Raw genomic sequence first — 27,712 nt, 5'->3', positions numbered from 1 at the left:
ATTGATTGAACCTGGCTCTTCTGCTTTGCAGGCAGACTCTTTACCATCTGAGCCACCAGGGAATTAGTATTTAAAAGTTTAAATGCTAACTTTTTTTACTACCTTATGATATTTAATATTTATTAAGGTTTTGAAATGTGGCATATTTTTTTCTATGTCCTTTTGAATGCATTATCTCATTTAATCCTCCCAAGAACTTTAGGAACAGTTTCTGTATACCTATTTTATAGGCAAATAACCCAAACATTAGAGTCTGGGTAAATTGCCCAAGTTTATATAATGTGTAATAGCCTGCATTTAAACTCAGGCAGTTTGGTTCCAGAACACTAGTTTTAACCACCAGGGCAGTGATCTTTAATCCTGGCTGCACACTAGAATCACCAGGGGAAATTAAAAACAAAAACACACTGATGCCCAGAATTCTCATTTAAACTGATTTCTGTGGACAGAGTCTTAACATTACAGAGAGGGTTGTGACTGACTAAACCAGACTATATTGTCACCTTAACATACATGGAATAGTCACAAACATCTATAGGAAACATTTGTACTGTAAACATCTGTACCAAAATTGTAAGTTAAAAAAAAAAAAACTGCTAAATAGCCAAATCACAGGATATGAAGACTTTTGATGCCTTTTCCAATTTTACTCTCACAAAGAAAAACTACGACCTTCATCTTTTTAAAGACTGACAGGCAGTGCAGAAGGAAAATCAAAGAGGGTAGGGGTAAAAAGGAAAAGGTGACAGAGTATCAAGAAAAGAAGGAAGAGAATAGCTGAAATTGGGGTTGTTGAAGTAATAAGACACCATCTACCGATGAGCAGTCGGTAATATCAAAGGCGTATTTGTGGAATGTTTCCTTTCGGTAATTGTACAAAGACTCCCTTGCCATTGCAAAGCACTTTTCTTCTTGGCAGATTGAAGAATGTTTTACCAACTAAATGCATCCCAGTAATATTCAGAGCTTAGGACCAACATAATCATAAGTTGCCTTGTTATTGCGGAGGTAAGCAGCCCCATTTAATAACATATAAAATGTATTATTCATTTATGTAACTCAGACCCAGGGACAGCTGCTGGGATGAAAATAGAACCATTCTTTAATGCACAAAGCAGGTGTGTGCTTACTTGAGTAAATGAACTCTATTTCTGCTCAATTTTCTTGTAACTTTCAGAGACCGGTCTGGTAGGGCTAATGTGAAGCCATTTTCATCCAGGAAATAAAATGGTCTCAGAATGGTTTTTAATGAGCATTGAAAAAATTACCAATGGTCTTTTCTGTGGCAGAATCCCAGGGGAATGGATTCATGCTTTGTATTTAAGCAGAACTCCTGTTGCTACAGGCTTCAGGAAAGCCCAGGGTGGTGATTGGTCAGAACAGTGACGCACAAAAGGAATGTTCTCTAGCTGATGATGCTGGCGGTGATGGTGAGCCCATGCTGCCAGAGCTGCTCGCCAAGATAGAGTCACAGGTGTGCTTGGACACTAAGTGATTAAAGTTATAACCTGCCTTTAGTGTGCGTTGTGCCTGGCTTCTGAAACACGCAGGGAGTTTGTAATGCAGTTTAACTCACTGGGATGCCGTAATCACTGTATGACAGTGCTGGTCACTTCTCTGCTACCATTGCTGGTACCAGAATGTCACCATTCTCCAGTGTCTGCATCTTTTTTTTTTTTTTCCCCAGCTGCCCTTATTTTCTTTCAAATCAGCCTACAGTCATAAGCACCTACATGGACTTTTCAAAATATTTAATATCAGATAGGATGATCTGAAGATGTTCAGACATGGCAGTGACCAGTCAGAATGAGTAGGGATCTCAGTACAGGAGCAGGATTTAGGAAGCTCCCTGGTGTATTAGGTGTTAACCCATTCACTTCCAGATTGCCAGGAAAAGCAAGGACTCCAAGGATAGGGGTTAGCATAGCAGGATTGGTGGGTGTGGTGCCTGCAGGGTTTGGGGCCAGTGATGATAGCCAGTTTCTTGACAGATATTTCAACATTCAAACTCTATACAGTCATCCCAGTGTGGACCTAGTGAGTATCAGCCTTGCATGTCTGGGGCACAAGTATGCCCTCAATGAGGAGCTTAAAGTTCACAGTCACACAAAGGAAGAAAATCATACAAGGCATTGCTGATTCCTATAAGTAAATCATGAGGATTCCTGTAAGAGATGACACATGTCTCACCTAATTTAAAGAGGTAGTGCAGTACAGTGGTAACAAATACATGTATCCTAGATCCAAATTGTCTAGGTGCTGGCTGTGTGATCTTGAGAAAACTAGTTTAAGTTCTATGAATCTTAATTTCTTCATCTGTTTATTGGGAGTAGTGATACCGTCTTTATTAGGGATAGTTTGAAAGCAAATCCTGTTGAGAACTTAGCATAGTGTATAGAACATATTAGTGAAAGAGTTAGTCGTTCCGTCGTGTCCAACTCTTTGCAATCCTTGGACTGTAGCCCACCAGGTTCCTCTGTCCATGGATTTCTCCAGGCACAAATTCGGAGTGGGTAGCCATTCCTTTATCTAGGGGATCTTCCCAACCCAGGGAATGAACCTGGGTCTCCTGCATTACAGGCAGATTCTTTACTATCTGACCACCAGGAAAGCCCCGAACATATTAGTACTGTCTACATTTGAACTTCTTATGATTTTACTTTCACAATCAGGAAAAGAGAGGAGATAAGCTGCCACTTAAAGTGTGGATAAGTTTTAGGCAGCTGATTAGGCAAAAAGGTGGACATGGAAGTAGAAAGAACAGAAGAAAAGAAGTACTTTCAAGAGGATTGAAAAGAGAAGTTTGGCTAAAGCAGAAGGAGCTGGTTGGGGAGAAAGAGTCCAGAAAAGTAGAACAAAGTTAGTTTATGGAGGGCTTCAGGCCCAAGTTAGAGGATTTGTGATTTATTCTAAGGAAATGGGAATTTGTGAAGGTTGTGAACAGGGAGGATAGATAATAATGTTAAGTAAAATAACTGATAACTTTTCATAATCACTTGCTAATTGTCAGGGTGGTTTTAAGTGTTCTGTGTACATTAATCCATTTCATCCTTATGGTTACCTTATGAGGTGAGTTTAATATTAATACTTGGCCTTACAGTCATCTATAGTGTTCAAAGTGCTTTCCCAGATGATATTTAATTTTATTTTCTCAATCATGCTTTTAGGTAGTCAGTCTTGAAACTTAAGGACAGAGAAAGGACTTTGGCTAGATTTGAAATAGCTGGTAAGCAACAGCCTGCACACTGCCAGATTTTGTAAATAAAGTTTTATTAGAACCCAGATTCATTTGTTCTTTTATGCATTCTCTATGTACACTTTAATGTTACAACCCGAGAGTTGAGTACTTGTGACTAAAGCTATATAACCTGCAAAGCTAAAACATTTATTCCCTGGCACTTTATGTGAAAAGTTTGTCAACTTATGGTCTAGAAGAATGGAAAGACCTTGGACTTTTGATTGCTTCCATTTTGAGATCTACCAGTACCTTCCTCAGGTAGATTGGAGAAACCAAATATATGAATACATAATGTGGCTGCTGTGGACTCCACACAAAAAAAGATGATGAAGACATAACATTGGACCTCAAAAGTCTTAAAGAAAACCCACAGATCCTAATTTACTATAAATCTGATAAATTGTAAAGGACAAATTGGTAACATATTTTTTTTTTCCTATTAAGTCTAAAACAAGAAAAAAGCAAAACAGAGGGAGGATTTACTCAATCTATAGTCTGTAGTTTCCTTAATGTGAAATTTCAATAGCTTAGGCGTTATATCGCATGAAATATTGAGTAGAAACTCTCAAGTTTAGCCACATTTCTGTTCTGTACCATGAGAACAACAGCTTGTACAGTATCTAATGTTGAGACATATAATGCATAATAATCTATTCTTTCTTTGAACTGTACCTTCCTTTGCAATATATACATGTATGTATTACAACATATATAGTACTCATTCTGACCTTTAATTATATAGCCTTTGAAGTATTTTCTGGACTATCCATGTATAGATGGTAAAAAATCCACCTGCATTGCAGGTGGATTGGGACGATCTCTTGGAGGAGGGCATGGCAACCCACTCCAGTGTTCTTGCCTGGAGAATTCCTGTGGACAGAGGAGCCCGGTGGGCTACAGCCCATGGGGTTGCAAAGAGTTGGACACGACTGAACAACTAAGCTCACATCTTTTCACCTGAATTATAAACCTATTGTGGGTAAGGAAAGACCACGTCTTCTCCTGCTATGCATTTCCGACAACTCCAAAGTGAAATCGTTTATCTATCCACTAAGTGAATGAAAGCATAAATTAAAATGGTAATAATGATGCATTATGTTCCTATGATGATTTGCCTCTCTGTTGGGTGCTTACTATAAACAAACTGTGATCTTCCTGACACCATGAAAGGTAGTTATTGCTAGCCCTCAGGGCTAGGCAGAAGGTTTGAAAAGTTGGGAGTGATCCAAATTATCATGAGCTGAATTACAGTTTGAGCTTTTTCCCCATATAGGTATAGAAAGGTGGTTTCCAATAACTGCACCGATGGAGTGAGAGAACAGTACACAGCCAAGCCACAGAAGTGCCCAGGGAAGGCCCCCCGGGGGCTCCGGATTGTCACCGCTGATGGAAAGCTGACGGCGGAACAAGGGCACAACGTTACTCTCATGGTGCAGCTGGAAGAGGTAGGACCAGGTCCTGCCTCCCCTCTACCTTCTAGAGCCAGTGACGTTTGCTAAGAAATCATGATTTGTTTACATGTCTTTTTGTCTTTGTTTACATGTCTTTTTGTCTTTGTTTGCATAGATATATTTTTTAATTTTAAATTTTATTTAAAATTTGTATTTTCCTTTTAGTTCCTTGGTATTTGTTATTATAAGTGTGCCTTCTCTGACACAGTTCTTCAGTTACTTTTATTTCACTGCAAGTTGTTCTTCATTCTTATTGAACCTGTAACTTCTTAGGGATTCTGTCTGGATTTAATCCTCTATTATTGGCAATTTTAACAAATACAAATTTGTTTTCGCAAATACATTAATAGTATTCCTAGAACAGCTTAACACATATACATACTGAACTAACCTAAAAACTGCTAATGCTGTCTTCCTCCTTTAATCTGAGGTCATGGCTTTTCTTTCTAAAGACAACATAACCAGTCATACACATAGATAACATCAAGACCAATCTAAACTAATTGAATATAATTTCATTGATATTTGAGAGGTTTATTGTTTTAATATTAATAGTGCCTCAGGGATATTATTATAAACATCAATTATTATTTGCCAGACTATATTTATCTGAAGTTTGAGTAATTAGGTGGTAGAATAAGATGACATTTATATTACATATTTGAGAATATTCTGTTTACGGCATGTTTGTCATCTTGTAAATGAGGAAAATGCCCTCTAAAGGATAAACATTTTCATTAAATGATCTTAATTACTAAACCAAGCTGTCGTACTTCAACCATGTTTTCTGTGTACCTAAAATATGGCGAACACTGCTTTCAGCCATGGGATTGCAAAGGAATCTGACAAGTTCACAGTGACACCAGGATAAAGATATACAACATTGTCTTCTCCCCTTCTCTTCTGATAGTTCAGTGACTCTCCATCTCTAACATACATAAAAATTACCCGCTGAGCACGTTAAAACAGTTTTCTGGGCTGCATCTTCAAAGATTCTCATACAGGAGGTTGAGGTAAGACCCAAGAGTATCCTTTTCTAACAGGGTCATAGGTTATGCATTATGCTTCAAGAAAAAAGAAAGAAAGAAACAAGGGCAACATCAAGAGGGACAGGCCAGTCTGAGAGGCTCTAGCGGGTGACTTAAAGGGGAAAAGATGCAGTTAGGATTACATTGTTAGGTTTGCTCAGAATACTTGGTATTTTAATTTCCATAGAAAAACCTGTGATCTAATGAGTTGGAATTCCTGGCTCCAGTGATGCTGTTGCTTTCAGTCCAGCAACCACTTAGACAAGCACTGCTCTAACCTAATACTCTTTTTTCCTGTCTCCTTAGTAAGTGCCTTTTAACCATACCCAGTATTCTAAACACTAAGTTTCCCCAATGTTCTTCAGTTGGAACTAGAAAGAGATGGGCCAATTTAGGCTAGTTGGAGTCACTTGCATTTCACAGAAATAAATCTTGGGGGAACATCTGCCTGAGGCTATGACAGACTAGCTTGCTGGAAACCACATAAATATGTATTATGTAGAGCAAGAGTTAGAGTGGAAAAGCGAGAAACACACACACAGAAAAGGAGGAGGAGGACTTAGGAAATTTCAGTTCTTTTCTTGAGAGATAGGAAGCTCCTTATGATAACTTATGCTGTGTTTCATGTTGTATTTCCCCTCAAGAACTTTGCCAGTTCATCTATCACACTGTATAAGATTTCAGATTCCCAGTAGAAGGTCAGACAGAAACATCTGTTGGTGAACTCGAGGTTGGGAAGATAAAGATTGGACTTCAGAGTTACCAAGTCAGCTGGGACTGATGATGTTAAATCCTAGAGAGGAGAGAAACATAGAGAAGTTGTATAATATTCTGTGTTGTTTGTTTCCTTGGGGGATTCCATGGTGGCTTAATTGGTGCAGAATCTGCCTGCATGCATGCCCAGGTTCAATCCCTGGGTTGGAAAGATCCCCTGGAGAAGGGAATGGCTACCCACTCCAGTATTCTTGCCTGGAGAATTCCATAGACAGAGGAGCCTGGCAGACTACAGTCCATATGGTTGCAAAGAGTTGGACACAACTGAACCACTAGCACTTTTCACTTTCACTTTTGTTTCCTTGAGTTATTTGACAGTACCTGAGGGATGCAGATAAAACAGCAAGTAATCACTTAGGATATGAAGTCAAACAGGTTTTAGAAGTATTACACCTTGAGGAGAAAGAAAAAAATTGAATTTAGAGTCTATCAAGGGGAAAGCCCTGGTGAATGATACAAGACTAGATCCTGTAAAGCTCTGTGCTAGGAGTAAGGACAAAATGAAATTAGACCAGACTTTCTACATGTTAAAATCCCACCTGAAATTATTTCAGCCCAATCATTATTAGAATGATTTCCCCCCATTTTAAATGTCTGTCAGAAACTGTAACAAATCCTCTTTAGAGGAAAATAGCATATACCAACAGCCTTACTACTTTCTTTTTTTCATTTAAAATTTAGGGTATTTAAATAACTACAGATATATCAAGAATCAGGACCAAGAACGGGAAAAAAAGCAACAGAAAAAAAAGCATATTTCCTGAGATACGATTAATATGTTTATGAATATGGGACAAGATATAAAATTTAATCCCACAGCAGTCATCAGTAGGTGGCAGTATTCAAATGGAAGTCATAGAACTGCAGGTATAGGTACTGATATTAAGAATTTAGAGGAGTTGGTAGTAGACTGAACCGAGATGAGTGAAGGATCAGTTTATTAGAAGCAATGACAGTAGGGAATATAGCATTTGGAACATAAGAGGAAAAGAGTAGAAAATAGGGAAAAGAATAATGAGAACAAAGGAAATGGTGGAAAGAGTGAACACAGTCATCCTGAAGGAGAGGAACTGTTAAGGAGCCAGAATTATTTTTGTAGAGATAATGTCAGAGAATTTTCCAAAAATTGGCACGAGATATCAGCATATCAACACAGAGATTCAAGAGAATCTGTAGACTCGAAGCAGGGTATGCACAGAGGGAAACCACTTTTAGATATTGTATTCAATCTACTGACATCATCTAAAAACAAGAGAAAATTTTAAAGCAGTGCAGACAAAAATGGAATGACATGTTTGAAGTGCTGGGGAAAAAATAGTGAAGCTAAAGCAAAAACATTTTTCAGACAAGCAAAAATTGGAATGAGTCATATAAGCTGATTTCTGTGAAAAGAAACACTAAAGGTAATTGTTCGGGCGTAAAGAAAATGACCCCAGGCAAAAGCACAGAAATAACGGAAAGAATGAAGAAGAAGAAAGAAGGTGGATATGCTGGTGAACTGAAGTTAATAGCAATTTTGTAGACCAATCATGCTAATCAGTTGTAGAACTTAAAACACATGCAGAATTAAAATACATGACAACAATAATATAGTATGTGAAAAGAATTAAATGGAATTAAATTGGTTTAAGCTCCATGAAATGTCTGTGAAGAAGTATTGATAAAAATACTCTTTTATATTAGAACCAGCATGTTCAGAATGTGTGCTTTAATATCTAGTCACAAGTGAAAAACAGTAAGGTAATGCTGAACTATCAAACTACTGGTAGGAGAACTAGATGAATATTAAGTGCCTCATTAATCAAAATAAAGTAAAAAAGAGAGAAGAGGAGACATACTATCATTGAGACAAATTGAGCAGATATGAAAATGGTATATGCAAACACAGATATTTCAGTAGTTATATAAAATAAATAGTTATTTTTGTGGCTTGCTACAGTATACTAACACATATATATGGACTTTAGAAAGATGGTAACGATAACCCTATATGCAAAACAGAAAAAGAGACTCAGATGTATGAAATGTATCTAGCCCAAGATTGTGAAGATATCATACCACACGTTTTTTTCTTTAGCTTTCACATTTAAGCCTAAGGTCCATTTGGAATGAAATTGTTTCAGGCAAGGGCCAAAGTTTATATATTTTTTCCATATATGTAGCCAGTTGACCCAGCACCATCAAAAGACAAATATTTTCACATTGAATTTCTATATGGTCAATTGATTTATGACATAATAATATACATATATATATGCACATATGTATGTGCTTTATGTCACATGAGACTGAAGTACAGTAGATAAAGTGTTATCTTTTCAGTAAATGGTGCTACAGTATTGGATATGAGGAAACACATGAATCTTGACCTCTCAAAACACACCAAAATAATCTTAACTGGACTGTCAGTCTAATTTTGAAAGAGAAAACTAAAGTGCTTAAAGGAAAACACACAAGGGTATCTTCATGACCTTGGATTAGGGAAATATTTTTTAAACAGGAAAAAAACCTTATAAATAAAAATATGATTTAATAAGATTACATTAAAATTGAGAATTTCTTTTCTTCAAAAGACATTATTTTTAAAAACCATAAAGGTGAAATCTAGAGGGGAAGAAGTTATTTTCAGTACACACTTTCAATAAGGGACTCATACCCAGAAAAATAGAAATAAATCCTAAAAATCAATAAGAAAAATTCCATCAACCTAGTAGAAAATGTACAGATGATTTAGAAATCTCAAAGAAGGTAACCACATCGCCAATAAGCATATGAAAAAATTACCAACACCACTGCTTATCCAGAGAATGCAACTTAAAACTATAATAAATTATTGCTATGTATCCATCAGAAGACTGGTATTTTAAAAGATTAACAGTATCAAGTGGTGCTGTTGGGGCAACTGGTCAGTCATCCAGTGCTGTTAGGAGTGTAGATTGGCACCCTGGAGACCAGCTTGACATGAAATACTGTACCTGAATACATGCACAACACCACATTTCCACTTCAAAGATATATTCATCAGAAATGCATACAGTGCAAACTATTATAGATAAGATGAGTAAACAACAAGGGCCTATTGGCACAGGGAACTATATTCAATATCCTGTGATAAGCCATAATGGAAAAGAATATGAAAAAGTAAATATATATATATATATGTATAACGGAATCACTTTGTTGTGCAGGATAAATTAACGCAACATTGTAAATCCAACTATGCTTCAATAAAATTTAAAAACAAAGAGAAATGCATTCAAACGTGCATAAGAATATATATAAAATAATATGCATAGCAGAGGAATTCCTAAGAACTCAAAAACTGAAAATAAACATCAATATTAGCACAGAGAAATAAATGACAATATACATATAAAATGGAACACCATACAACAATGAAAAAGAACAAACTACTGCTGCCTACAGAAACTTGAATGACTCTCATAGCTAATACTGAGCTAAAGGAATCATACTGAAAAAATGCATATTATATGTCTACCTAGTTAAACTGCAGAAAAATAAGCAAAGCTGATTTATGTTGATGGGAATGAGAATAAGTATTAGTATTTGGAGGGGGAGTGGCAGGGACAATTTTTGGACTATTCACAATTTAAAATTTCTTGGTGATTAATGAATGTATCTACTTTGTAAAACTCAGGTTGTATATTTAATGGTATGCATGTTTCTTTATGCATAGCGTGTTCAACAAAAAGCTGACTTAAAAATCATTTTAGAAATTCAAATAAAATAGAATACTTTGTATTTAGATCTTTAAGCGGTAAGGAAACAGGAAACTGTTAAGGAGGTATTTATTTTCCAGACTAATCCTATACCCTGTGGTGAAGCTGAAGACCCCTTTCCCAAAGACATAAGGAACCTGATTATGAAACTCAGAAGAACATCATCTTTTGAAGCAGCAGACATCAATGCTGGAGCATGATTCAGAATTTAGACTTTTATTTCATTTTGAAGAATGCAGTAGAGGAAAATCTGAAATAAGAAATCAGTTCTGGTCAGCTCCAACCTGTGTGCACCCTCCAGGGACAGAGGCCAGGCTGTCATCTATTTGATGTCATTTTCCATGCAACCAGGATGATCAGGCAACTCAAACTTCCCTGAGTGATGTGAGAACAAATTGGGGAATCTGGTTCTAAGATGTGTAAAGTCATGCCTTCTGGGCACAAAAAGGGGAAAAAAAAATAACAAGTCAGTTCCTTCCACTTGAATGGGCAAAGGTACAAGAGCAAGGATGAATCCACTGCCTGCAGCTGTCAGAATCGGCCCCTTGATTTTCATGTCTCCTAGCACAGAGCACAAAGCCTTAAGTACTGTCCGCATATCAGGAGGCCCCAGAAAGCTCACATTTGACTGTGAGATTCTGTGGTCATGAATCACAAGCTCTCCTTACAGAAACAACATCAAGTTCTCTGTTAATCTCTGGATTACATATGTAGGCAGAGCTGAGGCATGTGATAAGCAATGTGAAATACAGGAGAGCAGAAAGTCTTATAGATCCTGGGGAGCATTGAGACTTGAAAAAAAGATCCCATTTGTGAGTGCTTGCATGGATCGTCTCATATAGGTCCTGCAGCGGGTAAGTAAGTACTACTGTTATCATTTTATAGATGGTACAGTGGAAGCACAGAAAGGCAGAGTAACTCACCTAAGATCATACAGCCAGCTACAGTAACGGAGCCAGGAGTCAAATCCAGGACCCTGCCTTTCTATCACTTCTCTATAGTGGAAACAACCATTTTTCTGGCAAAGAACTTCATGCAGTTCCCAAGGCTTCCTAGAAATGCTTGGCTGGGGCAGGTAGTAACAAGGATCAAGGAATAGAAAGAATAGGCAGAATTATCTATGTCCAAGCCAAGCTGGGCTATGGCTGCTGCTATATTCTTTTTTTTTCTTTTTTCACCCATCTTTTTTTTTTTAATCGAAGGATAATTGCTTTACAGAATTTTGTTATTTCCTGTCAAACCTCAAAATGAATCAGCCATAGGTATACATATATCCCCTCCCTTTTGAACCTCCTCCTATCCCCGCCCCCCCACCATCCCACTCATTTGTATGTAAACTAATATTTCCTCCTGGATTTTCTGAGAATATCTATGGCTTTTGAAATCAGCTTCTTGAAAACCATCTCAGCAATGAGAGAAGCTAAATCCACTCTTGGGTGTCCTCCTCTTTGCAAAACTATGCCTTTATTGAATGACTATAGTATTTCTAGCACTAAAAAAAATGTTGGAAAACAGAATATGAATGCAGTGCTTGAAGACTTTAACATCTATGTATACCAAACTTCTCCAGAGTCTTGGGTATGAATCTGGCTATAATATTGCTTAATTAAATTTAAAACAAAAAAACCCTTATGTATGCTACTGGTAATACATGTGTTCTCTACATCCTCTTCAAAATTTCTGTATTCACTTCTCATGTCAATTTGTTCCTAAATTTACTTTGAGTAGAGTGTCTGTCTGACTTGCTCTCATATCTAGCGCCAGTTCTTTATAACAGTGGGGATATTAATGCCATGCTTCTGATGCCCCTAAAGTGGCAAGTCCTCCAGGTGCCACACGAGGTCCCAGCTACATTTTGACATGACACTGTAGTGTGATTACTGAGATGTGGGCAGAAGATTTCCAAGCGAGGATAATATTTTATCATTTGGACACAAAGGATCATGCTTCTGCGTCTCATGGTTTATTCCTGGTTCAACTTTTTTCTCCGAGTTTGTCTCATGGCTGTGGGACTAGGTTAGGTTAAGGACTGATGCTACCCCCTCCACCTTTGTCCTCAGCTGTGTGTGTGTATGAGCTTAGTCGCTGTTGTGTCTGACTCTTTTGACCCCGTGAACTGTAACCCCCCAGGCTCCTCTGTCCATGGGATGCTCCAGGCAAGACTACAGGAGTGGGTTGCCGTGCCCTCCTCCAGGGGATCTTCTCAGCCCAGGGATCGAACCTACCCTATCTTTGTCCTCAGTTACTTACATATAACCCCCCCCCCCCACATAAGCTGTGTCCACTTTGTGTATCAGTAAAGCACTAGAGACCTGAGGAGTCAACTATTCCACCAGTTACTTATGTATGTGTGTTTATTTGTTCTTCAACAAATATTTTACAAGTTCCAACCTTGTAGGAACTCAAACCCTTCAAATACTTTTCATTTATGAGTAGACATATTTCAACTTGTGGAGCTACATGTTTTGAACTAACTAGGACCTCTGTTGTATCAAGTTTTAAGTAGAAATTTAAGCATACAATATAGAAAATACTAAGTAGTTTGTATTTATTCAAAACAAAAAAATAATTTATTGGATACATTATAATAAAATGTGTTTTAGATCATTATAAATATCTATATCACTAATATATAATAGCAACCATCTCTTTTCTGACATCTCCCAGTAAATGATCAATATTATTAAGACATGAATCATGTCGTGCCTGGTTGTAACTCTGCTTACCATGCCTGCAATATTGGTAGGAACTCAGTAAATGTGTGTGGATTTGAATATGCTTCCTCCAGGAGAGCAGAGATAAAGCCTAAACTTGAAAAGGTTCTTAACATTCTAATAAAATCCTAAACATGTTAGTCTTCATCTGAAGTCTAAAGCCCTTCCTTTTTTATGTATTAGTGCATGTCCTAATTCTAACATAAGAATATCAGTGAAAATCTTGCTAAAACCAGAGCAAAGAAAACTTATTGACTGTAGATAATCAAAGGTACACTGATGCTTATAGCTCTGTGTATGATAGTTGGGACCTGAGCCAAAAGTTTTCCAATTTGAGAAATGCAAGAAATGTGATCACTTTTCGTAAATGGCATGTGAGGCTACCACCCCCCCCCCCCAACACACACACATACATCTAGGTGACACAGTGGCTCCATACACAAATCCTTCGAAACTACACAGCTTGGTTACTCAGAGAACAACATAATTCTGTTAATGCTGATGAGAAGTCCCCTTGTCAGGAACCCCATCTCTGCTGCTTTGAGGGTTCTCTCCAAGTATATGAGAATAAAAGAATCTTCATTGGAAGCAACAAGGTGAAGGAGCCAGTCTTGCTTCCATCCCAGACCTACTCATTGTGGAGGATTCATGAGCACAAGCATGTGAACACCCACACTCACACTACAATATGCATTTATGCATCATTTTTTTCTTAAGGACAAAGAACAATGATCCAGGAACAACCAAGAGGGGAGAGGAAGAATCCATGAAGCTATATTTAAGAAGCTTAACATTTTAACATTTTGTAATGGCTCCTGAATTTTAGGAAGCTGATCAAAAGTGTTCTGCAGAGAGACCCCAGCAGCATCCAGTGAGTGGTAGCATCTGTCTGGAGACTTGCTTAAGATGGATATCCCCTGGACCACTAATGAGCACCTAATGAGTCTATAGACTTTCAATGTGATAACTCGGCTTTCTAGAGAAATCCAATGTGACAACCTGAAGGCACAGGATGAATGGTGAAGGCCCTAATCAGTCTTAAGAACTCAACAAAAGTGATTTGGAAGGCAGTCATTTGAGAGGACTGCTAGGCAGAAGTAGTATCTGCATGTTACGGGAGATAATTAAATCTGTTTTAAACAGCTGTAAGAATAAAGAGATGCAATTCACTGCATAATTTAAGACTTTTAAATTAAATCTGAGGCAGGGGACTAAAATTAAAAACTTTGATCCGTATCTCATTGTTTTTATACTTCAATTTACATACAAAGACTGGAACTTAATAAGGAAAATTCATGATTATAACTTCTTCTGTGAGATTTAACTTGGAAATGTGAAGGCTGTGTCCTCATTAAATGGATTTCAATGAGCTGTAATTTCACATACATTGAAAGACTTACAGCCACATAAAAGTAACCACAGTGTAATAACACCTCATAAATTTTACAGAATGCTGCCCACCATCAGATGGTAGAAAAGATGACTTTTGATAACTGTGTGTGTGTGTGTGTGTGTGTGAGAGAGAGAGAGAGAGAGGAGAGAGACTCATCTGTTGAATTGATAAAGGGAGCTGACCTACTTTTTCATTTGGAGAAAGAGTTGGCATGAAGAGTTCGCAGGAAGTGTTAAGTCCAGGCAGGTATCTATCACTTTCTAAGTCAGCCCAGATCTGACTCAGAAGATTCAGCTGTTTTCTTCTTCCACACAAAGGAATGGAAGCTGATTTCAATGAGCCATGGAGATTTAAGAGGCTTTCTCATGTATTATTCCTTACTCCATGCAGCTTTATTCTCTTTGACTCTAAGCAAGGTAATTGAGCCACTTCATTTCTTCTCCCTTGTTGCTTTGGGTTAAATAGGAAAGAAGGAAGTGAGGCAGGCAATATAGAATGTCTTTAGCCAGAGGCCTGGTGCCTGAAGTTCAGGTTGAATTCAGGTTAGCAACTCTAAGGTTCCGCTTTTCTCTTCCCTCAGTACCGGTTCCACATGCATTGGTGTATTTTTATCCTTTAGAGTTTCAGAGAATAGGTGTTTGCAAAACAGTTCAGTGGGCCTTGACAAGCAAAGAGAGATACTTGGTTCATTACTGAGAGTTTCAGTACAGTGAACATCCCAGGGGCCGGAGTCATAAAATCATCTTCAGTTTGGATTTTCAATCTTTCAACCTGTCTGCTTCAGGCCCTCCACCACAGGGGCCCACCACCCCTTGAATCAGGGCTGGAGCCACACAATTCTTGCCCAAGTGCAGAACTTCCTCAGGTTTCTGGCTTCACACTCTGTCATTCATTATTCCATGGCTCTCTGTTTTACCTGCTCACTCCTCAGCATAATTCACCATTCACCTGTAATGGAAAATCTCCATCACAGCACTCGGATAAGTTCTGCATCTTCACCTGAGAGTGGGGAGTATCTCAGCAGCCTGAAGGGGTGTTGGGATATTATGGATGTTCACTGACGCCAATTGAAAGAATAGTAGAATTATTAAAATGATGGGTTACCTGGTCTAGAAATGACAACTAGAATCATCACCATTCTGCTCATCTTTAATTTATAGATAAAGGAATTGAGGTCCAATTGTAAAATGCATTTCAGAGGACAGTTAACTGTGTCTTCTAACTTCCAGGTCACCACCTGCCTTCTGTAGGGCACTTCTTCCACACATAATACCCCTGTAGACCTCTGTAAAGTCACTGAAATCTCATCAACCTAATAACTTGGGAAAGTGAGGAAGTGACATCCAGGCAAGAAACCATATATCCGTTTAATAGGCGGGATCCCATGACTCAAGTCTACCAAGTGATGGCTAGATATAGAAGTTCTAAAAGCTATTTAAAAATGTTGACAGCATAGCATAAAACAGTGTAATAATTCCAGTGCCACCATTGTGGGTGTTGGGGTGTGGGTATGTGTGTGTGTGTGTGTGTGTGTGTGTGTGCGTGCACATGCAGTATCATTGGTTAATATGGTATTTACCAGTGTAAAAATGTAATCTCTGGGTGGCATGATTATGAGCAATTTGAACTTTCTTCTTCCAAATTTCATCCTCGTTCTACAGTTTTCTCAAAGAATTCATCATCACTTTTCTTTGTTCCTTCTTCTAATAAGGTTAACATATTTTATTACTTATTTTAAAACTAGAAAAGAAACATAGGTTTATTCCTAAAGGAATCTTCCTACTATTCTTTCTTTTAAAATGCAACTTGTTCTTATGACATACCTGAATGTTTACTTTTAGAGTGACTTTTTAAAATCATTCAAAACCACTTACACAATGTACATCATTGAGCAGCCCCAGAGATTTCCTGCCAAAGCCTGCGGGGGTGATTCCTGAAACCACAATGCAGTGGTGGCAGACAGTATAGCAGTGCCCTTTACCACCTGAAAAAGGTTTCAAAAGCATGATGGATCAAGGTTCTGATGGCTCTATACCACAGTGTCTGGATGGAGTAAGGAGGCCTCTGTTTATAGTCATTTATCTACTTATACAAGCCAAATGTTGACTTACAGTATTCTGTTCTATTCAGACAAGCACAGAAGACATAAAAAGGAAATTTGGAAATTTGCTGTTCATTTAGATGCATGGTGCTACAGTTTATTTGTAAGTGAGAAGGTAAACTGTTTTGTGATGTTGTAATAGGAAGTTCTTAGTCTGAGCATTAGATACAGAAGTATCTGGATATTTAGTTAGGCAAGCTTCAAGAATCATAGTCCTCAAAGAAGGGTCTAGCCATCTGTATTTCGTCAGAAAGAAGGTGAAGTGCTCACCCAGTCAGATTATTTGGTGGGTCCACAATCCGGTCTCTCTGGTATCACTGGCCTTGTCAACCCAAATTTTTCTAGTGAAATCACAAAACCCCATGGACCACCCTCCATACTGTTGTGAATGTTCTCCCTTAAAGTCAAAGGATCCAAATCCACTATTGCCTTTACTCTCAGAGAAGCCCGAGGATCTGCACATTTGGAGAGATGTCTCTGCTATTGAAAAGCATCTCTGAATAGGCAAGGGGAGGAGGATAATTTTATATTTTGCAATTGTGCCAATATCTAGATATCTTGGAATTATGTATAAAGCTCAGTTTTGAAATTAAAAAGAAGCCCAGAGGGCATGCTTCAAACCAGCCCAGAAAACACTGTCCTAGCTCATCTGGTGAGGCAGCCTCAGCTTTCAGCACTAGTAATACCTCTTGGAAGAGTTGCAGAGAGAACCAAGATCTAGGAACAGAAGACAGAGCATGTGCTACTGCTGCTTGCCATAGACCGGCGGTGTCCTGTGCTAGGACTGTCTTGGCTGTTATGCAATGGAGGTCCAAGACGGCTTCAGCAGTTGATTCCTGCTTACAGTCATCTCACTCTTTGTCAAGCACTCATATTACCATGGGTCCTTACAAATGTATTTTGTAGTTTCCATGGTATTCCAGTGTATTACATTGGGATCTACTTACCTCACTTTTTAATGTAGAATTTGATCTGTGCTGGCATTCCTGTAAAGAGTTTTCATTACTGAAGCTTACAATCACTCTCGGGTCTTACCTATCAGTCAATTCATTCTTCAGTGTCCCTCTGGCAATGAGCACAATGTGTATCTATCTTCTGTGAAAAAGAAGTTCACAGAACTCCTTAAGTTAACTTCTTCTTGAGTTAAGAAGAGCTTGGTTCAAACTCATCTTGTGACTCTAGACAAATTTTAACAGTCTTTCAGGACTGAGTCTTAATAAGGTTGAAGATTTGTTGCGCAAATATAGAAAACAATTGTTACTATTTCTGGGACAGAAAACTTTTGAGAAATGTGGTCTCTCTTTTCCCTCAGTGACCATCAGGGGATATTCTAGAACAGTCTTAACTTGCACAATTCATGTAAGAAGTCACATGCTAGAGTTCATTCTTATTGAATAAGTACAAGGGAAGTAACACCTCTCTCTATGAACTCCTTTATAGCAGCTGATGAAATCTCTTCTTTGGAGACCAGAGCAGCATTATACCATAGTTTTCTCCTTTTTCATTCTTGCTGAGACCTTGCCAATCTGAATCTAAAGTTGTTAACCTGAGTCTCATATCTTGGAGTAGGACATACAAGGCAAAGATGGATTATTTTTTTGTTTTCTAATTAATTTTATTGACGTATACTTAATTTGTAGTGTTGGTTAATTTCTGCTATACAGCAGAGTAATTTAGTTATATATGTATATTCTTTTTCATATTCTTTTCCATTAGGGTTTATCACAAGATGTTGAATATAGTTCCCCGTGCTATACAGAAGAACCTTATTGTTTATCCATTCTGTATATAATAGTTTGCATCTGCTAATCCCGAACTCCCAATCCATGCCTCCCCCGGCCCCACCCACTTGGCCACCACAAGGCTTTTCTCTATGTCTGTGAGTCTGTTTCTGTTTCATAGAGAAGTTCATTTGTGTCATATTTTAGATTGCACATAGAAGTGATATCATGTGGTATCTGTCTTTCTCTTTCTAACTTATTCACTTAGTATGATAATCTCTAGGTCCATCCATGTTGTTGCCAATGGCATTATTTCATTCCTTTTTATATATATTCCACCCTGTATATGTACCACATCTGCTTTATCCATTCATCTGTTGATGGACATTTAGGTCATTTCCATGTCTTGGCTGTTGGGAATAGTGATGCTCTGAATGTAGGGATGCATGTATCTTTTTTATAGCTTCATCCAGATATATGCCTAGGAGTGGGATTGCTGGATCTTATGGTAATTCTATTTTTAGTTTTTTGAGGAACCACTATACTGTTTTCCCATAGTGGCTGCACCAATTTACATTCCCAAAAGGTATATTATTTTTGGTTCACACGTCCCACCCTGTCCAGATGCCTTTAGTCATAAGAAGAAAAGGCTGAAATGTCTGATTTTTGCTTCTGGCATTTAATGTTACCTAGTGATAACGTTGTTCGAATATTGTGATCAGAAGAACATTGAAATAACAACAGAAATCTAAGGCCAGAGTCGGCTGTACCCCATCATCAGCATCTGTGTTACCTCCTGGTTATTGCCTTGTACTCAGTCAGTATTGAAATGTCAACAGTAACAGGACGGACAGAGTGTTGTGTTTTGTGCTGTTTCCTGTGTCATGCCCTACTCCACCTCTCCTTTTAAATTTGGTGAAATATTTGTTTCTCCTCCTTGACTTTTCTCTTATAATCCTTCTGATCTTCCTCTGCCCCCTCATTTCATTTCACCCCTGGGGTAGTCAGTGTTAACAGACTGGGCTCTTTTAACCACCACATTTATGCTCATGCAAACATATACGGACATACAGACTTATAGGACATGCATTTGCAAACAGGTTATAGCATAGGTGATTGACTTCAATGCAGTTTTCACTGCATAAACGTTAAAGCCCCTTCCAAGACTGAATTTCAGTAAAGCCTTTGTCAGGCCTGCCCTTGAGCATTGCAAGGACCAGCCTCTGACAAACGAGTCCAGTTTCCGTCTGCAGTGGCTCCCTAATGATTTCCGGAGCATCTTGGAGTCTCATTTCTGCACCAAGGCTGTCAGTGTTGAGTTACTGTAGCATTTGTTTTCCCATTTTTCTCTAAAGCCCTGTTACAGGAACTGATAAGTTCACACACCTTTCATTTCTCAGGTTAATCTTGGCCTCATTGCGGCCATTTGATCTATTTGCTTTTCTATTACAGAAGTCAGTGCTGCCCTTGGAGAATACCCATATGGATTTCATGTGGCTTTCAGTCCTTTCTTAGGAACTTCTTTTGGACTAGTATTCTCAGTTATATGTCTATATTAGGGCACAGGACTAAATGCATTATGTCTAAAGAAGTTTATTTGACAATATAGATATTTCCCAGCCTAAGTTGTGTTTCAGAAATGTTGGCTTGTTATTTATGAGATTGAATACCTAATAAGTACCTCTCAGTGATACACAAGGTTTTCCTGATCAGTAATTCAGTTCAGTTCATTCTTCCCAGTTGTGGCCAAATCTATGCAACCACATGGACTGCAGCACACCAGGCTTCCCTGTCCATCACCAACTCCCAGAGCTTGCTCAAACTTATGTTTATTGAGTAGGTGATGCCATCCAACCATATCATCCTCTGTTGTTCCCTTCTCCTCCTACCTTCAATCTTTCCCAGCATCAGGGTCTTTTCTAAAAGTCAGTTCTTCATATCAGGCAGCCAAAGTATTGGAGCTTCAACTTCAGCATCAGTCCTTCCAATGAATATTCAGGACTGATTTCCTTTAGGATGGACTGGTTGGATCTTCTTGAAGTCCAAGGGACTCTCAAGAGTCTTCTCCAACATCACAGTTCAAAAGATTCAATTCTTTGGCGCTCAGTTTTCTTTATGGTCCAAATCTCACATCCATACATGACTACTGGAAAAACCATAGCTTTGACTAGATGGACTTTTGTCAGCAAAGTAATGTCTCTGCTTTTTAATATGCTGTCTAGGTTGGTCATAACTTTTCTTCAAAGGAGCAAGCATCTTTTAATTTCATGGCTGCAGTCACCATCTGCAGTGATTTTGGAGCCCAAGAAAATAAAATCTCTCACTGTTTCCATTGTTTCCCCATCTATTTGCCATGAAATGATGGGACGAGATGCCATGATCTTCATTTTTTTAATGTTGAGTTTTAAGCCAGCTTTTTCACTCTCCTCTTCACATTCATCAAGAGGATCTTTAGTTCCTCTTCGCTTTCTGCCATAAAGGTGGTGCAATCTGCATATCTGAGATTACTGATATTTCTGTCTGCAAACTTGATTTCACATTGTGCTTCATTCAGTCTGGTCTTTCACGTGATGTACTCTGCATATATGTTAAATAAGCAGGTGACAATATACAGCCTTGATGTACTCCTTTCCCAATTTGAAACCAGTCCATTGTTCCATGTCCAATTCTAACTGTGGCTTCTGGACTGCATACAGATTTCTCAGGAGTCAGGTAAGGTGCTGTGGTATGCCTGTCTCTTTAAGAATGTCCCACAGTTTGTTGGGATGCACCCAGTCAAAGGCTTTGGTGTAGTCAATGAAACAGAAGTAGATGATTTTCTGGAATTCTCTTCCTTTTTTCTATGATCCAGCGTTATGTTCAACATTCAGAAAACTAACATCATGGCATCTGGTCCCATTACTTCATGGTAAATAGATGGAAAAGAGTGGAAACAGTAGAAGACTTTATTTTTGGGTCTCCAAATCACTGCAGATGGTGACTGCAGTCATAAAATCAAAAGACGCTTACTCCTTGGAAGAAAAGTTATGACCAACCTAGACAGCATGTTAAAAAGCAGAGACAACTTTGCCAACAAAAGTTCATCTAGTCAAAGCTATAGTTTTTCCAGTAGTCATGTATGGATGTGAGAGTTGGACTATAAAGAAAGCTGAGTGCCAAAGAATTGATGCTTTTGAACTGTGGTATTGGAAAAGACTCTTGAGAGTCCCTTGGGCAGCAAGGCGACCCAACCAGTCCATCCTAAAGGAAATCAGTCCTGAATATTCATTAAAAAGACTGATGTTGAAGCTGAAACTCCAATACTTTGGCCACCAGATGCGAAGAGCTGCCTCATTGGAAAAGACCATGTTGCTGGGAAAGATTGAAGGCAGGAGAAGAAGGGTACAACAGAGGATGAGATGGTTGGATGGCATCACTGACACAATAGGCATGAGTTTGAGGAAACTCTGGGAGTTGGTGATGGACAGGGAGGCCTGGTGTGCTGCAGTCCATAGGGTTGCAAAGAGTTGGACATGACTGAGCGACTGAACAGAACTGAACGTATGTTGGCAACTTGATGTCTGGTTTCTCTGCCTTTTCTAAATCTAGCTTGAATATCTGGAAGTTCATGGTTCATGTCCTGTTGAAGCCTTGCTTGGAGAATTTTGAGCACTACTTTCCTAGTGTGTGAGATGAGTGCAATTGTACAGTAGTTTGAACATTTTTTGGCATTGTCTTTCTTTGGAATTGGAATTAAAACTGACCTCTCCACTCCTGTGGCCACTGCTGAGTTTTCCCAATTTGCTGAGATATTGAGTGCAGCACTTTCACAGCATCATCTTTTAGGATCTGAAATAGTTCAACTGAAATTCCATCACCTCCACTAGCTTTGTTTGTAGTGATGCTTCCTAAGGCCCACGTCACACTCCAGGATATCTGGCTCCAGGTGAGTGATCATACAGTCATGGTTATCTGGGTCATGAAGATCCTTTTTGTATAAAGTTCTTCTGTGTATTCTTGCCACCTCTTCTTAATATCTTCTGCTTCTATAAAGTCCATATAGTTTCTGTCCTTTATTGTGTACATCTTTGCATGAAGTGTTGACTTGGTGTCTCTAATTTTCTTGTCTCTAATTTTCTAGTCTTCACCATTCTATTGTTTTCCTCTCTTTCTTTGCATTTATCACTTAGGAAGGCTTTCTTATCTCTCCTTTAAATTCTTTGGAACTTTGCATTCAGATGGATATATCCCTCCTTTACTCCTTTGCCTTTCACTTCTCTTCTTTTCTCAGTTATTTGTAAGGCCTCCTCAGACAACCATTTTGCCTTTTTGCATTTCTTTTTCTTGGGGATGGTTTTGATCACCGCCTCCTGTACAATGTTATGAACCTCCATCCATAGTTCTTCAGGCACTCTGTGTATCAGATCTAGTCTTGTGAATCTGTTTGTCACTTCCACTGTATAATCGTATGGATTTGATTTAGGTCATACTTGAATGATCTAGTGGTTTTCCCTACTTTCTTCAATTTAAATCTGAATTTTGCAATAAGGAGGTCATGATCTGAGCCACAGTCAGCTCCCTGCCTTGTTTTTGCTGACTGTATAGAGCTTCTCCATCTTCAGCTGCAAAGAATGTGATCAATCTGATTTCAGTATTGACCCTTTGGTGACATCCATGTGTAGAGTCATCTCTTGTGTTGTTGGAAGAGGGTGTTTGCTATGACCAGTGCATTCTCTTAGCAAAACTCTGTTAGCCTTTGCCCTGCTTCATTTTGTACTCCAAGGGCACACTTGCCCATTACTTCATATCTCTCAATTACCTACTTTCACATTCCAGTCCCCTATGATGAAAAGGACATCTTGTTTTGGTATTAATTCTAGAGGTTCTTGTAGGTCCTATAGAACTGTTCAGCTTCAACTTCTTTGGCATTATTAGGTGGGGCATAAACTTGGATTACTGTGATTTTGAATGGTTTGCCTTAGAAACAAACAGAGATCACTCTGTCATTTTTGAGATTGCGCCCAAGTCCTGCATTTTAGACTCTTTTGTTGGCTATGAGGGCTACTCCATTTCCTCTAAGGGATTCTTGCCCACAGTAGTAGATATAATGGTCATCTGAGTTAAATTCACCCATTCCAGTCCATTTTAGTTCACTGATTCCTAAAATGTCGATGTTTACTCTTGCCATCACCTGTTTGACCACTTCCAATCTATCTTGGTTCGTGGACCTTGATTCATGGGCTTCCCTGATAGCTCAGTTGGTAAAGAATCCACCTGCAATGCAGGAGAGCCTGGTTCAATTCCTGGGTTGGGAAGATCTGCTGGAGAAGGGAAAGGCTACCCACTCCAGTATTCTGGCCTGGAAAATAACATGGACTCTATAGTCCATGGGGTTGCAAAGAGTTGGACATGAATGAGTGACTTTTACATGGACCTAACATTCCAGGTTTCAATGCAATATTGTTCTTTACAGCATTGGACTTTACTTCCATCACCAGTCACATACACAACTGGGCGTTATTTTGGCTTTGGCTCTGTATGTTCATTCTTTCTGGAGTTATTTCTCTACTCTTCTCCAGTAGCATTTTGGGCACCTACCGACCTGAGAAGTTCATCTTTCAGTGTCCTTTCTTTTTTCCTTTTTATACAATGGGGTTCTTAAGGCAAGAATACTGAAGTATTTGCTATTCCTTTCTCTAGTGGACCACGTTTTGTCAGAACTCTCCACCATGACCCATCCATCTTGGGTGACCCTACATGGCATGGCTCATAATTGCATTGAGCTGGACAAGGCTGTCCTCCATGTGATCAGTTTAGCTAGTTTTTTGTGATTGTGGTTTATGAATGCCTATTGTTTCCCACATTATCTGTCTTCTTTACAGCTTGAACATGACATTGCTTCATCAGAGGGAAGACATAAGGATGGTGTATGGAGTTCACGACAACCCATCTTTCCACTTATAAGCAAAAATATTGTCAGAGGGGGAAATGGTCAATGCTAGGAATAGAATCTAACAAGAAAAGAAAGTGAAGCTTGCCTTTGTTATCACCTCTCTCTCTCTGAAAGGCATCACAAATAAATTCCAATTAAAGAAACTCCTGAAAGACTGTTTTGCAGAGATAAGTTAAACCACAGGTCATCTTAGGCCTGTTTTGAGCCTCTCACCAGCTGCGGGACGTCTGGCATCTCATTTAACCTGTCCATGCTCGTCTCCTGGTGTCACAGATAGAAATAGCATCTGCCCTAGCTATCTCCCAGAGTCCCAACAGCCAAACAAACAAGTTAGAAATGTCCAGTGTTCAATTTTTTTTTCTTTTGTAAAACTTCAAAATTTACTGAACGGAAAAAAATCATCTGTGTTAGATCCTGAGACTGCAGCCAGACGTGAAGGACACATCTCAGCTCTTCATACAAACTACCCTCATATTATCCAGCCACTTGTTTTCCTGGAGAACTAACCTTGACTGAGTGTATTGTGGAACTTTTTGTGATTGTGCATCAGTCACTAACCATGAGTTTAGTTCTTCCATTCCTAACTCTGTTAGCTCACCCTTAGCACTAAGAATTCTAAAACATACTGGGAAACTTTGATCATTATGCCAAGGTGTGATAGCAATGGCATCAGCTTGTGCTGTACTATATTCATCTTCAGATGAATTCAGTCACAAGAAAAAATAATGTTCAACAGTCTGACCAGTGTTCCTCAACCTTTGGTGCAGCCCGGCATCAGCTGGGGACCTTCTCAGGCCACAGCAGGACCGAGCATCCTCCCCAAAGGCCCCAAACCAGGAGATGGGCTTGGATGTGAACTGGGCATCAGATTTTTTTTCTTTTAATTTCTATAAGAGGTGTTGTTATCAAAGACTGAGATTCACTGATTTCAAAACCAGTAAACTATGGGAATTAATTTTGGCAGGAAGGTGAATGCAATTTCCTGTTGCAACTCATATATCAATCTGCCTATCATCTACCTTGAACTGTCCCCTAATTGGCTTCCTGGAATACCCGGGCCTCCTTCCAATGCATTCTCCATATTGTAGCCAGAGTGATCTTTTTGAATTAAAAATATTATCCTGTCATCTTCCCTCAGACTTTTACCTCAATCACTTTGAGGTCTTCCCATTGCTCTTAAGAGAAATACTGAAGTCAGAAACTTGGCCCACAAGTCCTGAAATGTCATTGTCTCCCATCCAGTCTAATTTCACATGTTCCTACTCTGTGTGTATCATCAGCTTCCTTTAACTGTACCACCATCTTCTGCCACAGGGCCCTTGCACATCTGGTTCCTTCTGTCCATTGCCTGGACTCCTCACCTCCATATCAGCTTCTTGTGTCCTTTGTTTGGTTAATTTCTTTTCCTTAGGCCTTCTCAGCTCAGATATCACTTCTTCTGGGTAGCCTTTCTTGCAGTTCTCATTTGGGTCAGATTTTCAACTCTCTACCTCTCCCTACTAAACAAGCTTATAGCACCGTGGATTTCTCTTTCACATCATCCCCTAGAATAAATTTTTATTTGCATAATTATTGAAGTCTACTTGTCTCACTAGCAGTCTCTTTGCTCAAGAAAGTGCGGACCACATCTGTTTTGTTTGGTTGATTAAAATTTCTTAACATAATTTTCCCCATTTAGAGTCTGACACAAGAAAGACACCTAAAAGTGTCTGTCAGCTGGCTGAGTGAATGAATGACCAGAAAGCCTACTAAAGTGAGGCAGGCATGGCTAATCAAATGGTGACCTAGGACTTAGGCATTCTTTTCTTTGCCCTGTTTCTTGTTCTCTGAAAGGAATTGGTATCCCTGCCTGAGATGGTAATAGCAGCCCAAGAAAGTTAGAGGTTGATGGCAGTAAGCCCCAAAGTGATGCAGCTACAGCTGTGTTAGGTTTCCCAAGCACCTGAGAGCCCCTGAAAGCACGAGATCCAGTGTGCTTGACCCAAGTGGGCAAAACAGCAACAACAGGGGTGAATCGCCTGTCAGACTTGGCCCCTGGATTCTCTTGTCATATATTGCAAAGTGCTAAGGAGTCTGCACCCACCCACTTCATAAGGCCTTGGGGACTTCACATTTGATTGGGGGATCCTATGTCTTTATCCACAGGGGCTCTCAGATGTGTGGTAACCAAATATACTTATATCTATATATCTGTATCTCCATCCTTGTTCAGTTCAGTTCAGTTCAGTTGCTGAGACATGTCCGACTCTTTGCAACCCCATGAACCACAGCACCCCAGGCCTCCCTGTCCATCACCAGCTCCTAGAGTTTACCCAAACTCATGTCCATTGAGTCGGTGATGCCATCCAACCATCTCATCTCCTGTCGTCCCCTTCTCCTCCTGCCCTCAATCTTTCCAAGCATCAGGATCTTTTCAAATGAGTCAGCTCTTCACATGAGGTGGCCAAAGTATTGGAGTTTCAGCTTCAGCATCAGTCCTTCCGATGAACACTCAGGACTGATCTCCTTTAGGATGGACTGGTTGGATCTCCTTGCAGTCCAAGGGACTCTCAAGAGTCTTTTCAATACCACAGTTCAAAAGCATCAATTCTTTGGCACTCAGCTTTCTTTATAGTCCAACTCTCACATCCATACATGAGCACTGGCAAAACCATAGCCTCGACTAGACGGACCTTCCATCCTTGTTCCTGACCTTATACTCTCAAAACCTGCCCCCCCACCCCCGCCCCACTCTAACTGCAGCCCTATTGGTGCACTAACCCAAACGGTGTGTAGCTCCCTCCTTTCCCCTGTGATCCAGACAGGGAGCTTTGTCAGCGGTGGAGAACCAGGAATGCTGTCAGGCTGTCAGACAGTAGACATCCAGGCAGAACTTGGGAGGAGTTTCAAGTCACTGACAAGAGGTCTAAGTCTAGGTCCACAGGAGAGTGATGGACCCCAGACAGAGAGACCGAGGCAAGGCAGACTCCATCTGAGACAGCCGGAGCTGTACTTGCCCCAGTCATATGTGTAGCTGCTCTCTCTCTGCAGGTACTGAAGTGGAATCAGCAGAGACACGAATCTCCCTCCTGTCTTTTTGCAGATGGTAACCCTACTTGATGGCCACTCTTATCTCCAGAAAGAACCCTGTACCTTTCTTTCTCTCTCTGTCTCTCAACCTCTTTCTTTCTCAGAAACCATATTGCTAGTTTTATTCCATAGATAATCTGGTTAACCCTAGATACTTCTGGTATTTCCCTGAGACAGTATTCCCCGCAAAAATGTAGTAGATTTTAATGTGGGTTCTGCCTCCATGCCCAAACCTAGGGTTGGCTAGCAGCAACTCTGTTGAAAATCCAGAAAACACTGGAGGAAACTGACCAGAAGCGGAATGAGAAATTGGGCAGTCCAACTTGGTTGTCTAAGTGAAGGACAAGTCAGCAAGCGTGGCTGACATTTGTATTTATTAGTGAAGGGAATTCAGGTAATTGTACAATGTCTGGGCTTGTGGTTATCTGTTTTGTAATTTTGAATGGAGTTTCTTTTTTCCCACCATAGGGGAGAATTTGTGCCCATGTCCTTACAGAGAGTTAGCTGCTGTGTGCGCCCTAATACAGTGCTTGGCTGGGCACAGATCGGAA

General features: G+C 39.4%; 1 protein-coding gene across 5 annotated transcripts in view; it reads left to right on the top strand.

Moving 5' to 3' along the window:
• Positions 1–27,712, top strand: part of SORCS1 (sortilin related VPS10 domain containing receptor 1) — a 575,199-nt gene that overhangs the window by 485,716 nt on the left and 61,771 nt on the right. For all 5 annotated transcript variants that reach the window (XM_070470144.1, XM_020883904.2, XM_020883901.2 and 2 more), the window contains exon 18: positions 4,512–4,683. In XM_070470144.1, the coding sequence (XP_070326245.1) occupies positions 4,512–4,683 (172 nt within the window). The remainder of the gene's footprint in view (positions 1–4,511; positions 4,684–27,712) is intronic.

The sequence above is a fragment of the Odocoileus virginianus genome, chromosome 7 (genome assembly GCF_023699985.2).
Source record: "Odocoileus virginianus isolate 20LAN1187 ecotype Illinois chromosome 7, Ovbor_1.2, whole genome shotgun sequence".
Lineage (NCBI taxonomy): Eukaryota > Metazoa > Chordata > Mammalia > Artiodactyla > Cervidae > Odocoileus > Odocoileus virginianus.
This window is presented reverse-complemented; position numbering and strand designations above follow the sequence as displayed.